Raw genomic sequence first — 16,771 nt, 5'->3', positions numbered from 1 at the left:
TAATCCTAAAAGTCTTTGTTAAAATTACGATGTTGATTAGTAAAAAATGTAACCTGCATAGTAAATTTTAAAATGAGACATTTGAAAATTGATGCTAATGAAAGTATAGTTCACGATTACGATGTTAACATCGTAAATTTTAGTGGAATTTTCTTTCCGTGTATATACATATTATAATTGTTTTTTTATATTTTATAATATTCGTAAAAAAAAGAGAGAGCATGATAAATTTCTTTCAGATGTTGCATCATTAGATAAATAATATTTAATGTTAAAAATGAAAGTAAATTTAAAATTTCCTAACTGTTCCGGAAGCATTTCTTTTACACGATAAAAAAATGTTAAGTCATCAGACCACAAGAAGCTTATTATATTTACTCATTTATATAGATAGATACAAAACGATTTACCTCAATAAAAATTTTCAAACGCTTCACATATGTTCTATAACTACTTATTACATGCGATATATTTATTAATAATTTTCTCTTGGCGATAATATTTATAAGCTTCTGGAAAGTGTCTAAGACTTTCGTCCTACTTATCCCTAATTGCACGTGGATTGTGCTGCCATCCAGTTATTTTCCGATATTATCAAGGATTGCTGTTGCCTAGAGCCTAAGAAAATTATTTTTATATATATTTATTTATTCACATGTTTGTTATTGCCAAAGTACGTTTTAATGACTTTCATTCTTTTCAAAGATGTATTGTTTCTATAATATAAAAAAACTGTAGTTAAACATTCAAATTAATGAATAAATAATAATAATGAATAATGAATAATGAATAATTAATATGTTTTAATTGTTCACTTTTGTTATAAAGTTTATACATTAATAGTTAAGATACATCTCGAAATTTAACAACTAAACGTATACTTCTTTATATATGTATATATAATCGAACCAGCGGCTATGAAATGTGTCGGCAAGCCCGGCCTGACCTGAGTTTGTGGACAGTGTGTCCCTCGATAAACGGGACTTTCAGTTTCTTTTAGAGAACCGCGAGTGCAAGATCGACCGCGCGCAAACAACGCGCCTATACGCGCGTGAAAGTTTTACATCGAAAGGACAGCCACTGTTTTCTGAAATAGGTACTTATATGAAACTAATACACTGATTGATAACATTATTTGCAACCTTATATGATGTTTTTCTTCTAGTTCGTAACATACCCTAGGTTACGTATTATAATTTAAAAGTGACGGTGATAAATGTTAAATACTTACCTGTATTACGATAGATTCAAAATTTATACATTTATTTAAGTCTGCTAGTTTCAGTAAACAATTGCACGTACAGGTGCTAGTATAAAAACATTCTATGTAAATATGCCTTACCTTTACCTCGATGACGATTTCATCGAGTATTCATTCAAGCATGTAGACGTTACTTTGTACTTGTTGACGCAATAGCAGTGATCGCTCCTTGAATACTTTACCATAAACCTCACACAAACATTACTAATATCCGCTATAAAAGTTATAATTTTAGATATTACATGATGAAGCGTGTCATTGCACCCCCCTGATTAAATAAAACGATTTACTCAATGATGAATGTATATCTGTATAGTATTAAAATTAAATCGTTTTGAATTGTTTTTAGTCGTTTCTAATAGTTTTTTTTTAATCAGGACCCTTTGTGCTCTTTATCAAATATATTATTAATTTATGTTAATTTTCTCGCTCTCTCTCTCTCTCTCTCTGTACATAAATAGATGTACATACTTTCGTGGCTTTGAATTTAAAATTACTTAGGGTATGATCTCACTGTTGATAATCAATAATCTCATGACTTTCTCCAAACTTCTGTCGCGTTTCTTCCATCTGCCTTTTAACGTTACTTTAACTCTCTCTTGACTCATCTCGTTTACATTGGTATATTATCTACTATTTCTAATTTTTTTCTTACTGGAAATAAGTCTGTTCTTCACGATAGATATCTTTTAAAATTTTATCAAGATTAATGTTAATTTATAATCAACCAAAATTAGCCCATAGTTACTTCATTTATATTAATAAATAGTTTAGTGATAAAACTGGCATTGACTGAAATTTTTTTTTATTCTAAGAATTCAAACGTAAGTATTAATTGATTCTTTTTATTTATTATTTATGTTCGCTGCATAGGATTGCATAAATGTTTCATTTTTTTTTTACGACGAAACGCATGGCGCCTGAATAAGTACTTATAGCCGCGTCTTCTTTTGCAAGACAAGGACGTCCCTGACTTGTGCGACCATGTCGCAGCGCTCGAGTGAAAGTTTGTAAATCAAATATTTTTCTGGAACTCATTGGGTGTACAATTGACTAACTGAAAAAATAATATTTCATTTTTTTAAATTCATGATTTTTTTCATTTTGTCCCATTTACTTAAATTAAATTTTTTTTTTTAATGAAATAAAAAAAAAATATTTAAATTAAAATTATAGGATAAAATTAATTAATTCCAATAATACATAATTAATAATAAAAATATATTGATATTTAATGATAATTAGTTTAGAAGAATTTAAATTTAAATTATTTGTCACAAGATCTTAATTTAACTTTTGTTAACAATGAAATATGATTTGATGTACAAAATAAAAGTTAAATTGTACTTAAATTTATATTTTCAAGAGAAGTGAAAGTCACGTTATTTTCACGCCTCCGTATTTTGCCCGAACAGCAGCGATGTATCTTCAGAGATATTTCAACTTGCTCGACCTTGCGGGGCGCCGATGGGCCTCATTGATTCTACTCCCTAAGTTATTTTTGTATACGCATGAATACGCAATCGAATACCGTAGTATATTGGGAGGGGATACTGAAAAACAAAAAAAAATGTAATTACTAAAGTTTTGACATATTTTCTATATTTACGTACCAATTGATTATTTGATACTATTATTATGATTGATATTCGCGCAATGCATTGGCAGTCATTAAGTCTATTAAAATAGTGAAAGCCAAACTAGTGCAAAATAAAGTCCACAAGATATTAGTTGACTAGTTCGATCTATAAACGATTGACACCCTGATTTAATCAAGTAGTATTACTCAGGAAAAAAATTATTGCTCAAAATAACGATGAACGACTACTGCTTTTCATTAGTTTGTAACAACCGGTTTCTTTTAAATAAATAGAACTAATTTTTTACATATAAGTACATCACATAAATTATGTTATCCATTGTAACAATGATAATTTTTAATCGGAAATTATTATCAGTTTATTATCATCTATGTCAACAGAATTGAACAGAAAATAATTAAATTAAGACCAGATGTTTTACCATTATAGCTTTGTCCTAAATATATCATGAATACAGTAGAATAGTAATGTATTATAGTCACGTAATCTACCTTGACCACGAACGCAAAAATGTCCGTAATATCCCTCACTATTACGTCTTAATCGTTAAGTTTCTTTATAGGCTTGGACTTTCGAGAGCATTCAGGTGACTCCTGTAACGAGTTTTTGCTTGAACGCTCAGGTTACTTCGACCATGCAGACGGCCTTTGCCAAATGCCCTCGCGCCCATCGACATTCCTTGGCTCCACTATGTAATAACGTAAACATCAACAACAAGACAACGTGAAAGTTTACATGGCCACCGCCGGGGTCCCGATTAAATTCAGCGGATGTCAAGTAACTCTCGATATATCTTATCCTCATCATCACGATACAAATGATACCTATGCACTACCTGCTCAGTAGCAGGTATAGTGTATATATAATATACACTACCATTTATTATACTCTTGTGTCATTCTAAACACATCAGAGAAATTTCGTAATTGTTTTTATAGCCTCGTCGATATCATGCAATAATAATTCATGTTTATTCGTTTTGTTTAACACTAGCTTACGCTATGGAGCTTCAAGGAATCTAATACCGTGTATTTAATTTTTCATTAGATACTTATATCTATCGTTATGTTACAACAATTAATTATAATTACTAACAGGTCGGTTGGGAAAAAAAAACTTGTACATATATAGTTTTTAGATACTTTAACGAATGACAAGACGCTATTTATTTTTGAAGATGATGCTAAAGTCGCTTACTGTGACAAGATGTGACAAGGGGGGTTGGGGGGTCCAAGGAAACGTGACGTTCGCAATTCACCAAACAATTTTAAAAATTTTTCTCTCGGTTTTTTTAAATTTTATTTTTTTGTTACGATAGAAAGTCATTCGTTCCATATTTGTATAAGTATATAAATATTTCTATGAATATCTTCGTCATAACGGGAGGGGGAGTCTATCATTTTTCACGCAATATTGATAGGGGGATCGCAGAAAATGTGACGAAGGGTGGGAGGGGGTCTAAAAAAAAACAATTTTGGGTGACGTATTTTATGAATGACCCCACACTTGTGATTATTAAATTATTTAATCGCTTGCCATTCTCTTTTTTTCGATACACTCTAATAACAAATGCATAAAATTATAGTTACAATTAAACTGATTCCAGAGTTTATTGAGAGCAGATAAAAAATAAATCGTGTGAAAAAAAAACAAAGGATGTGGATAATAATGGGCTACTTGCGGTTCGCAGCAGGCCAAGTTGACTGACAGTCCTCGGAGGGGGGAGAATGTTACGGTGGGTACTGACACTGGATGAACCTGCATCAAGTCCATGCGGTCTAGTGGCATTGACGTATAAGTGTAAAAAGCGTGGTGCCGTATGAGGGAATGCCCCGGTGTGGCAAGACACATCCAACTGCTGGCCAGTCCGCAAACAATGGAGTCGGGTTAACGCCACAACTTCATCAGGACTACCATCGCTGTGACGTCGAGTGGTGAGCCAAGAATATTATTAGTAAGATAGGGTGACGTGTCTATGTATGTACATATATATATATATATATATATTCCTTTCACTTTTAAAAAGTCGGATCTAACGGTCAGACTTAATCACTATGAAATGTAGGTGAAGAATTTTTTGGAGTCTCCCATGTATATACACTTAAATTAAGATGATTATAGAAAGTAATATAAACTTGATCAGTTTATATTCTAACGAGGTGACTTATATAATTGATGACTGAGGCATATAAATTATTAATTGATAAAGATTCAACATATATTTTGTTAAAATGTAATTTTAGGTCTGAACAGGAAGCAATAGATGCGGAAGTATCCCAATTAGTAAACGGAGGTGCGGCTGCCCTTCGTAATCTTAAGAGATGGCGCAACTCAACGAGTTCCGGGTATTCAAGTCATTCGCCGCCACTCTCCGCTGGTTCATATTCTACATGCTGTGCTTCAGTCCTCCGAAATTCCGCAGTCGGGACACTTGGAGCGGAGGCCACTCTCGGTCTAGCAGTAATTCACGAAGCAGAAGCAATACCACGTCCTATTTGGCCTTGTTCATCTATTTATCGTAGAGATTTACACTTAGTTGGTTGCGAGACGCTCGACTGCGAGGGCTTATCCGCCAGTTGCAGTTACGCTCGCGCTTACACGTACGCCAGTCGATGTCGCAATGCTTGGCGAGACTGCCAGCCTTCTGCCCATACGGCACAAGACGTCCTCTTCGAGCTCTCACGGACCCTCAACTCTGTCATTGACGGTGAGTCCGACATGACGCCTGACGAAATTCTTCGTGATATCTCGCGTACTGTACAAAAAGGAATCGAGACAAATGGTACAACTTCTACTGGTATTTCAAGTGAAGAACACATCTATCGGTTATCATCATCTTCATCCAGCGCAATTGGTAAAGATTCAGTGACTGTTAATCCTGTTAATTTAAAGTTATACAGTAAACCAGGATACGCTAATCCATCCGTGCCATCATTTAAAACATCTTATCAGTGTCTTCATGAAGGAAAAACACTTTTACTTAAGTCTGTTGCTAAATCTCAAGAGAAACATAGCAAACATGAACAGTGTAATAAAATACCAGCGGTTTTCCTTGTGCCTCATTGCAATAGTATACATACTGCACATACGGTTTCTAATTATAATACCAAAAGTGTCGAAAATACTAATGATAAAGATGATAATAGATTAATTAAAATACGTGATAATTTGCAAGATATAGAACATAATAAGATGGTTCCTAGAATTGAACACACACAGGATAAAATTTGTTATAATTCTGATGAACCAGTATACTCTACGGTAAATATTTATTATTATAAAATTTATCATTTTAGTATTAATATTCATTAGGGTGGTCTATTTGCAAAGACTATTTTTTTTTCACTCCCACTTCAATGCATTGTTGTAGGCATTGAAAAAAAAAAATTCCCTGCTAGTTTCAGCCCTTAATTTTAATTTCAAAATATTTTTTTGAAAATTCGACCAAATGCCTTTTAAAATTTTAATTTTAAATCAGTAAAAAATTTTCTTTTTATTAACTTATCCCATTAATGAAAATACGAAGGATTTAATTTGATAAGCATCGGAAAAATCTTTGAGAAATATTTTATTTACAAAATTAATAAAATCCCTATATATATCACGTGAACGAAGAACTTGGGCCACGTAACTAAGAGGACCTTTTTTGTAGAGCATCAAATTTACTAAAAAATCGTTATCTGCATTTTCACTGTAAATTTCGTTATTTAGTCAATATCAACTAAAAACCCAAATTATTATTAAAAAAATGATTCTCAGAACCAATACTGAAGAAGCAATTATAGTCTGAGTAAAATTATCAAGGAGACTTATGAAGAGTATTAAATTACCTACAAAATGCCGCAAACGACGACCCGATAACTTGAAATGCGGCTGAGCTATAGAGAATTGAAAAAAAACAATCCAAACTTTCCTATATATTATAAATGGGAAAACTTCAAAATCAAATGTAAAGTACTTGAAATTAAAATTAAGAGTTGAACCTTTCAGGAAATTTTTTTTTCAGTATCGACAATAATATTTTGAAGTGGCAGTGAAAAAAAAAGTAGTCGTTCCAAACGGACCACCCTAATATTCATACATAAAATTAATTAAATTCAACAATAATTTGTTCTAGCAGCTGGACCTCAGTGATGAAAGTTCTTCCTATGGTGCAGTAGGAGACTCCTCACATAAAGCTAATTGGAATCAAGGCATAAATGTTTTCAATAAAAGTTTAGATTTTACATTAGACGGTCATAGAGCTGAAAGATTAGGTCGCTTAATCGCTCGCGCTAAACGTAGACGACAATGGTGTCGTGCCCTCACTACAATCTTAGGGCTAATCTTTTTTATATTAAGTGTTGTCGTTGTTTCCATGTCTGTTACTAAAGGGCGTAAAATATTTGGAAGCATGTAAAGTCAAGAATCATTAGCAACTCATTTATTAATATTAATTTATCGATTAAAAAAAATTAAATTGACTTGATCAATACAATTAATAGATGAGCATTCAAAAATTTATTATTGAATGTAATTTAAAATAATATTTTTAGTAGTTACGGGTGAATATTTTTCACAGTTAATTTTTAATTATAACTATTTTATTGCAAAAGACAGTTTTTCGAACTGATCTTTGGCCATATGTATTTCATGGTACCTTATATTATATTATACATATATTATTATATTATAAGTTAAGACGTGTGCGAGATTTATAAAATAATCTTAGCAAAGCAATATAATGGCTGTGACCATGTCGTTTGCATTTCTATATAACATTCATAAACACCAACATATTAAATACATATCTCTTAATTTTTAAATAAATTTAAATCTCTACTTAATCCTACCTCAATAAATAAAAGAATGATATAAATAATATAGTATTGTCGATCAACTAAAATTCTCAGAATAATAAAAAATTATTTATTCGATTTTTGATAAAATATATGATTGTATAAAAAAAAGAAGAGCAAACTTGATGAATATTAAATTTTGATACTTTGTATTATTTATAAAAAATAATCAATAAAAACCGGTTTTATTATTAATACAACATTTAGTTTCGTAAAATCAGTTTTTTAATAAAATAAAGTTGAGATTTTTTTTAACATAACACATTTGTCAATGACCTCGTTATTATCAATTCAATATATGACTATAGAGATCCACTTATGAGATGCATATATCGTTTACGACAAACAAAACTGCCCGAGTGACCATGTATCTAAACAAATACATTCAAAAAATTTATTTACTATTGTTAGTAGTGTCAATAAATTAATTAATAAATAATTTAAAGTCTACTGTCTTTTGACAAATTTGACAACAAAAAATCAACACGTTACTGGAAGTCGTTCCAGATTGTCTCATATCATTAATAATGTCAGCTCATACACGCGATAATAACTATAAAATTTTTTTAATTGACAAAAGTTGGTTCAATTTTGTAATTTATTTTTAACTTACCATTTTTCCGTCAATTGGCAAGTTTTTGTAGTCAGACACAAAAATAGATTTTAACATTTTATTATAAAAATGGAAAATTTTCGAATAAAAAAATGTTACTGATTTCTGTTCGAATTCAAAAACTCGACTTTCAATATTTTGGAGTAGATGTTCGAAGTAAATGTGTCTGTATATATGTAAATAAACGCTTTTTCTTAATTTCTCTCAAACGAATGAACTAATTTAAAATATTTCTGCGACAATTGAAAAAACTCTTAAATACCTAAAATATTTAAAAGAATTAAATCGAACCAAATTATTTTTTTACTGAGTAAATAAGACATTGATCAGATCGATTTGGAATTGTATTTAGATTTAATTTCCAATGAAATCGATTAATTTTTTTAATCGTGTTAGAAGATGTCTGTAGAAACAAGATAGTTAACGATTGATTCAAAATAGATAAAAATTTGGAAAATCCAAAAGTGCACGCCTCGAAAGCTCATGTTATGTTTTTTTTTAAAAGTTAAATTTCGAATAAAATTGAACATCCCGCTCTTTTCCCATAGAAATTTCCATGGTATATATAAATATAAAAATATTCGTCAGACAATTTTTTCGTGACATACTTTTATTTAGAGAATTTTATGCTCTATAAGAATAAATTATGATCTAACTAGAAAAAAAATTTCTTCACAGGTTACGGTGAAGAAAAGTGTAAAAAAATGATTTTTGTATGTTATTTAAATGGGAAAACTGGCCAATGAATTGGCGACCTCTAAAAATAGTAGTTAAGGGCTCAAATTTTGACCAAATTTTTTTTTCTACATATTCTACCAGACTTCGAGTCAGCACCTTGAAAAAAAATCGGTCTGTCAGTTGACCCTGCGGGCCAGCCCCAAAACTTCCCGCTGTTTTCGAGCTCGCTGAGCTCGAAAACATTATTGTGAATATATTTTCGAGCTCTTCGAGCTCGCAAATACTTTTGTATGCCATTGTTTTGTAAAAAACCATTTTTTAGCATTTCTTTCTTCCACGATATCTCGCGAACGAATTAACCGATTTTGATGGTTGAGGTGGCAATCGACGCGTTTTATCAAGTTCTAAAGCTGGTCGAATTTTGAAATTGATTTATTCAGCCGTTTTTGAGAAATTTCAAAAAAACCAAGGAAAAAATTTTTTTTGAATTCTTTCGTCAACGGTTTCTCTTGAACGAATAAACCGATTTTGATGGTTGAGGTGGCATTCGACGCGGCTTATAGAGTTTTAGAGCTGATTAGATTTTGGAATCAATCCATCGAGCAAATTGGAAGTTATCCAAATAAAACATTTTTAAAAAAATTTTATTTTTGAAATATCTCTGAACGCACCCTACCGATTAAGTTCAAATTTCTACGGCCTCAAGACATTAACAAGCCGCGTCGAATGACACCTCAACGATCAAAATCGGTTCATCCGTTCAAGAGTTATGAATATTTACATACATACATACATACGTACGTACGTACGTACGTACACACATACATACACTCGGACATCATCGTGAAATTAGTCAGGATAGCTTCCTAGGACCTCGAAACGTCGACATCTGATGGAAATTCGATTTTCGTAAATCGGACCGAAACCAATAACTTCCCGAATTTTTGAAAATTTACAATTTTCTTAGCGGGAAGTTAAAAAAATATTGCTCTGAAACGAACCACCCTAATCTATATATGAGTCGATTCAAATTGTTTTGAATCATTTCAAATAATTTTTCTTAATCAGGGATCAAACATTAATACTTCAAACGACGTTTAATCGCTTTGTTATTGAAATTTTTCAATTCAGAAACTTGATAAAGTCACTATAACAAAGTGACGAACTGACCACTGAAAATTTAATATTTTATATTTACTAATGAATTACTATCCATAATATCTTTGATAAATTTACCTAATTCTGAATTTTCGTATTTAATAATTTATGATAAAAAAGAAATTTTTCAACCGAAGAGATAAAAAACAAATCAACAATATATTCAAGCCCATTTATAATGGACGATTTGTGAGAGCTGTCTAAAGAGTTGATTAATGGTCAGCTTTTTTTACATTTTTTGTACTCATTATGATTTATAATTATTCTTGATTTAAAATTGAGTCTTACACAAGGAGACCATCATACCCATTGTCCAAAAGACATTCGTTCGAAGTAAAATATTATTGATAAATATGCGATGAGTTCTCGAAGAGACTATTTCGTGGAAACAAAAAATTAACGAATAGCTTAAAAGTATGAAACTTGCAACATGTAACAATACAAATTTACTAAAAAAAGTATTATCGAAAGAAAAATACAACTGTAAAACACATCAAAATAACATTCATAAAATAATTAGTTATAGAACAGTAATGACTATAAAGTTAAAAAAAATTCCTTCTGGGAGTCAGAATGGAAGGTAGATTTCTCTAAAGACGTTCTAAAACTTTTGTAAATTTTGTAAATTCATAATTAATAAAATGTATATTTTCAAATAATGATGTAGCAGTGAGATTAAAAAATTGTTTCATTAGCTACAACATAAAGTTAACAGAATAAGATAATGTGAAATGCATAAGTTCCTGTACGAAAAAAGTATATAGCCGGGCAAATCTGAATATATGTCGCATATATGAGACATATTCAATTTTGCCCGGATATATACTTTTTTTCGTATGGGTTATTAGCCATTAAAACGATATTTAGTAATTTTCTTAATTTTGTTCAAATTTTCAAGGCTATCAAGTTAGTGGAAGAAATAGTAAAAAGATTCAGCTTATGATCGAAAATTAAAGCTTACTGAATTAATTAAAGTTTTATAAACTTGAATAGTGAAAAAACGATTTCTTTTTAATCGTAAAAATTTCAAACAGCCATATCTTGTAAACTAATTGACCTATTCATCTCATCTTTGAACTTGATGAAGATAATTATCCATAGAATAAGTGTAGAAAATTTTATGTGAAAATTTTAAATTTTGATTACTTGAAGTTGATATTTTTCTTTAAATATTGATTTTAGAGATTCGACTTATATGAATTTTTTCGTAGAAAACTTAAGTTTCTACTAAAAATATAGTGTACTTTTTTTTCTTGAAAGTCATCCGTTTAAAAGTAACCAACAAAAAAAACCACTAATTTTATAGGAAGGCTTTCACGCAGTAGAAGATACGATTAAGTAAATGCAGGTTTTTTCAAACATACAGTTCTCTTCAAATAAAACTTTGAACCACCAAAATACGTTAATATGGGGCTGAGTTTTATTCAATAAAAAAGAAAAAATCGAGATTCAATGCTTTTAGCGTGGGAAAACTTTAGCGAGGTTGTTCCAGTTCTAAAACTAATATTAAGAACTCAAAATTGGACTGAATTTTTATTTTTACATGTAGCGCAAGATTTTCGATGGGGAACAAAAAAAAAAGTTCGTTTCAAACGGAGCACCCTAATATAAATATAAGTGTTTTAACGAGTGGTATTTTTGGAACCCACTCAACTAATTATAATAAGTTATGGCAAAATTCCTTGAAAAAACGAACATGAGGACATTATTATAGTTAAATTTTAGAAAAATCTACCTTAGGGCGTCAAAAAAAAAAAATTTTTTTTTTCTCGAAATGAGGCTCAAAATTTTCGTTTAGATGCCAAAATAGGCCTCTGAAAATATGAGCCCTTAACATCAATATTAAGGTTGTGCCGAACGCACTTTTCGATTTCCCACAAGAATAACACAGGAAAAAATTATTTTTTTCTTCAGATTTTTGAAACTAATGAACTATAGATTGCATTGTGATTACTATCAAATACTTTTGTAGAGCATTGAATGCTCTACAAAAATGCCTCTTATCATTTTTTGATAAACCCATCTATTCGAAAGTTATTGGAGCTGGAAGTCAAATCTATAATAAATTTCGAGATCTTTTTACTTTTTCAGCAAAACTATCAGACTTATCAAAAAATGTCATAGGACCATTTTTGTAGATAGCTTTATTCCCTACAAATTATTTTCAATAAAATTCATTCAAATTCGACATTTTTCTAGTTATTTTCATTTTAATTCCAAGCTCATAAAAATAATAGTCTTCTAATCGATTTTGAAAACTTAACATTAAAATAAAAATAACTAGAAAACAATGCGGAATCGAAATGAAGTTCATTGGAAATAATTTGTAGGGAATAAAATTGTCTACAAAAAAGGTACTATGACATTTTTTGATAAGTCTGATAGTTTTGTTGGAAAAGTAAAAAGATCTCGAAATTTACTATAGATTTAACTTTCAGCTCCAATAACATTCGAATAGATGGATTTATCAAAAAATCATAAGAGACTTTTTTTGTAGAGCGTCAAATTCTCTACAAAAATATTTGATGGACATTACAATGCAATTTATAGTTCATTAGTTACAAAAATCAGAAGAAACAAAAATTTTTTTCCTGTGTTGATCTTATGGGAAATCGAAAAGTGCGAGCCACACAACCTAAATATTAATATTAAATAAGGCTCATATTTTCAGAGGCCTATTTGTCATCTAAACGAAAAATTTTGAGTGGTTTCAAAAAAAAATAAAAACTTGTTTTTTTTTGAAACGCCCTAATCTACCTAAATATTAAATACAACGATTGTCATAGAAAAATAATGTATACATATTTATACATAATTTTTTGTGATAATCATTGTTTTTAATTTTTAATTTATTTATACTCATCATTATTATTCTATAACTAATTATTTTTTGTAAATGTTATTTCGATGTGAATTACATACTACAATTGTTTTTTTTTTTTTTAATTTATATTATTTCGTAAATTTGTATTGTTACAAATCGCAAGTTTTATACATTTAATTTATTCACTAATTTTTTTTTTCCACGAAATTATTTATTCGTCAACTTGTCAAATATTCCATATTTTACTTCGAACAAATGTGTTTTGGAATGGCTCTAGCCTGACCCCCCCCCCCCCTACACGAATGACAGAATTGATTGAGCGCATGCGCAATCTCTAACTGCCACACAAAATTTCAAGCTTGTCTGAGGTTATGAGCATGATTAATTAAAAACGATAGTGATGTATGTATAGAGCATTTATAAGTAAGTAAATATTACTAATTATAAAATATAACCTAATAATACCATAAATATATATAAGTTTTCACTTAATAAAAAAATAACCTATTTTCTAGGTTAAAAAAATATAAAATAATGGTGTGTGTTCCATGTGTTTTCATACCAATTTTATTATTGATTTGGAGATTTTTAATACAGCCGATTGTATTAAAGTTATGGAAATACAGAGTAAATCGATCAGATTCTGAAAATGATAAAGCGCCACCGGAGTTAGTAAAAAAATGTGAAAATGGCGTTTGCTCAATGGCTTGGGAAAATCCAAAAATATCCAAAATTGAATAATCCTTCGTAATTTCACATTTGTTATGTCTAGGGACAAGATTTTTGTCTCAATTTCGAAATGAATGGTTCATGTTTGATATTATGCTGAAAATATTGGTCTTATAAAAAAAGTTATAGGAAATTTAATTTTACAAAAAAAATGTCTTTTATGATTTTTTTATACGACCAATATTTTAACCGTAATTACAAAATTAAGATTCATAATGAATGATTTAAATTTTTGATAATTATGGAAATCTTAATTTTGAAATTACGGCTTTTTTAGTAGTTCTACAAAAAAATTGTAAGAGACATTTTTTTTTTATAAAATTAAATCTTAAACAACTTTTATTTGAATAATTTCTTTATACGACCAATATTTCCGCCGTAATATAAAAAATTCGACAGCATTAATCATTAATTGTTTTTTTTAAATCAAAGTAAAAATCCTGGCTCTGCTTATGTCATAAAATTTCGATTAACGCAAAATAAAAAAAAAAAAAAAAAAAAATCTATTCCACCAAATTAAAGGATTTTTTTTTATCAGTTTATAAAATTCAAACAGAATTCAATTTAATTTTTTTATTTTTGAAAGTTTTCCAAATACAATTAAAAATCAAGTCTAATGCAGTTTGTCATGTCACAATAGCGAAAAAAATATATACTAAATTGTAAATGTTTTGTATTACAAAATATATTATTTAACTATAAACAAAATGTTAAGTTAATTATGAACTAATAAAATAGTCATTATCTTTCGCCTGTATTTTTTTTTGTTATTATCAAGAACAGATGATGGGTGTGAAGGTATTATTGGTAATGTATTATGGAATGATTGATTTAGAAATGGCACATTATTTAATTTAGATGAAGATTATAAATGATAGTGTAAATGAGTCATGTAAAATAACTTTATACTGTATTTTAAAAAAATTATATCAATACTTATTTTAATTATAATGATAAATTTTAATGAACATTTTTAAGTTCTACTTCAAATACCAAAGTACTGTTTCCTGGAATTGTTGGTGGCGAGCCTTTGGCGCCGTAACTGAAATTATTTTATAAAAATTATTAAATTTTCAAGAAAATATTTTTTTAAATTATTAAAAGTAGTTAATTATACATACCCCATAGGTGCGGGTATTGTGATGCGTCGTTTACCACCGACTTTCATGCCTTGTACACCAATATCCCATCCTTTGATAACTTCGCCTTTACCAAGACGGAATTTGAATCCATCTCCACTTGTAGTAGAGTCGAACTTCTTGCCATTTTTTAATCTTCCAACATAATAAACCGAAATAAATTTGCCTGATTTAGCTGGTGCCCCAGTACCAACTTTGAGCTCTTCGATAGCTACACCACCGGTTAACGTTTTTTTCTTAGCCATTTGTTCCTTTTGCGACTGATCTTCATTGTTTTTTTTCTTGGGCTCTTTCTTATCTTTTCCATTAACCAGGTTATTTTGCTTGCGAGCTTTGTCTTCTTGACTTTGATTTTGTTGCTGTTGCTGTTGTTTTTTTTGTTGTTTACTCAGTTTAGTTTTCAATTGAGGTTTTACTTCTTCTTCATCATCGTCTTCATCTTCGTCATCATCCTCTTCTTCATCGCTACCTTCTTCATCTTCGACTTCTTCGTCAGAATCGCTATCATCTTCAACTTCCAATAAACTCTGATCTTCCTCCTCCTCCTCATCATCATCATCATCATCGTCGTCGTCGTCATCATCGGACGACTCAGGTTTTGATGACTTTAAACGTTTTAGTGATTTTTTATCTACAGGTGACTCTTTAGCTTTGCGTTTATCGTTTTTACCAACTAGTTCAGGAACTTCTTCCTCTTCTAAATCATCATCTAAATCTTGTTCTAGATCCTCTAAGTCATCGGGTATCAAGTAACCTGTTAAATGCACATGTCCACGACCATTTGAGGTAAATGAAATTCTAGTGCCTTCTTTGAAATTTAAATCAAGTCCAACTTGCGTAGATGAACTTTTTTGCAAATTACACAAAAGGTAATTGCGGTTATCATAACACAACATAACCTGTACAATGCCGTCATCTAAAATTAAATTAAAAAAAAAAAATAATAAAAAGTTTTTAGTGATGTTATAAATTACAATTAAATGATTTAAAAACTTGAACGTTATTTGAAGTAATTTTACCTGCGGTTGTAACATCAAGAGTGGCCATAGACACGTGGAACGCTTTTTCTACAGTCTGCGTGTACCGCTTGTTTGGTTCCATTATCAATCCTATAAAATATAATAAAAATACCTTTTTAATATAATCAAGATATTGAACATGATACTGAAATTAGCCGATGTCTAATAATTTTCGGATTTATTCAAAAACGATAAATTATAAAAAAAAAAATACTTAAAAAAATTGCACTTAGTTTTTGAAATTTTCTACATGTGCATATTTTTATTAAATTTTTTTTTTTTAATCAAGTTTTTGAAAAAAAAAATCGAAAAATTTTAATTGTTCGTTAATTTCAGGATCGTGATGTTAAACAGCATTTAAAACTTTAAAAAAAAATTTGCATGTTCATTGAGGTTTAAAACCACATGGCGACGCCATATTTGAAACAGGTACCGGTATAATAAATAAATTGTTTTAAATAATAAATATATTTAAATAACTTACCCCAAAACATCCTGATAAATTATTTTTTAAGACACGATTAAACAAAAAAAAAAAAAAATATCAAAATAATTTAGATCTTTAAATAAAAATCTTTGCCCTCAGTAAATGCGGTTAATGTTCTCGCGCCAACTTCTGAATAATGTATGGAGAAACGAGAAACAATCTACACTCTACACCTTGACTTTGAGGAATAAGAAATAATCAAGAATAATGAAATGATTTTTAACTAGCAGCGCTTCAATCGTTCGGTCACAGAAAATATAACTTATATATAGATTCGATCATATCAAGTATATCTAATAGAGGGCGTTATTTGTCTCTGCTTTTCACTACTATAAAAATATTTAAATTTCGAAAATCTATTTTCGTAATAATTTAAATGTTTTTTTTTAAATCCAATAAAAAACAGAAACAAGATAATAAATAT

General features: G+C 29.7%; 2 protein-coding genes across 5 annotated transcripts; one reads left to right on the top strand and one right to left on the bottom strand.

Moving 5' to 3' along the window:
* Window positions 1-904: 904 nt before the first annotated feature.
* Window positions 905-9,378, top strand: LOC130663565 (uncharacterized). Of its 4 annotated transcripts, XM_057462849.1 has the most exons (5): window positions 905-1,096; window positions 3,425-3,639; window positions 4,469-4,796; window positions 5,106-6,123; window positions 6,980-9,378. In XM_057462849.1, the coding sequence occupies exons 3-5, from the start codon at window positions 4,690-4,692 to the stop codon at window positions 7,259-7,261; spliced, it is 1,407 nt and encodes a 468-aa protein (XP_057318832.1). In that variant the 5' UTR covers window positions 905-1,096; window positions 3,425-3,639; window positions 4,469-4,689; the 3' UTR covers window positions 7,262-9,378. The 4 variants fall into 4 exon arrangements, with proteins under 4 accessions (XP_057318832.1, XP_057318833.1, XP_057318830.1 ...); XM_057462850.1 differs by lacking the exon at window positions 3,425-3,639 and having other exon boundaries at window positions 4,553-4,796; XM_057462847.1 differs by lacking the exon at window positions 3,425-3,639.
* Window positions 9,379-14,273: 4,895 nt separating this feature from the next.
* Window positions 14,274-16,529, bottom strand: LOC130663515 (46 kDa FK506-binding nuclear protein). Its single transcript, XM_057462776.1, has 4 exons — window positions 16,345-16,529; window positions 15,861-15,950; window positions 14,824-15,757; window positions 14,274-14,744 (listed from the first exon to the last, which is right to left on the bottom strand). Exons 1-4 carry the CDS (start codon window positions 16,352-16,354, stop codon window positions 14,663-14,665), a joined length of 1,116 nt encoding a protein of 371 aa, XP_057318759.1. The 5' UTR covers window positions 16,355-16,529; the 3' UTR covers window positions 14,274-14,662.
* Between the last annotated feature and the right edge of the window lie 242 nt (window positions 16,530-16,771).

This window comes from Microplitis mediator, chromosome 2, assembly GCF_029852145.1.
Source record: "Microplitis mediator isolate UGA2020A chromosome 2, iyMicMedi2.1, whole genome shotgun sequence".
Classification (NCBI taxonomy): Eukaryota; Metazoa; Arthropoda; class Insecta; order Hymenoptera; family Braconidae; genus Microplitis; species Microplitis mediator.
Note: the sequence above shows the minus strand (reverse complement) of the source record. Positions and strands in the feature narration are given on the sequence as shown.

Coding starts and splice junctions, on each gene's coding strand:
- LOC130663565 (XM_057462850.1), top strand. CDS start 4,690: ATGCCCCGGTGTGGCAAGACACATCCAACTGCTGGCCAGTCCGCAAAC. Junction 4,797..5,105: donor CATCGCTGTGACGTCGAGTG/GTGAGCCAAGAA, acceptor ATGTAATTTTAG/GTCTGAACAGGAAGCAATAG. Junction 6,124..6,979: donor ATGAACCAGTATACTCTACG/GTAAATATTTAT, acceptor AATTTGTTCTAG/CAGCTGGACCTCAGTGATGA.
- LOC130663515 (XM_057462776.1), bottom strand. Junction 15,758..15,860: donor TCTTGATGTTACAACCGCAG/GTAAAATTACTT, acceptor ATTTAATTTTAG/ATGACGGCATTGTACAGGTT. Junction 14,745..14,823: donor ACAATACCCGCACCTATGGG/GTATGTATAATT, acceptor AAATAATTTCAG/TTACGGCGCCAAAGGCTCGC.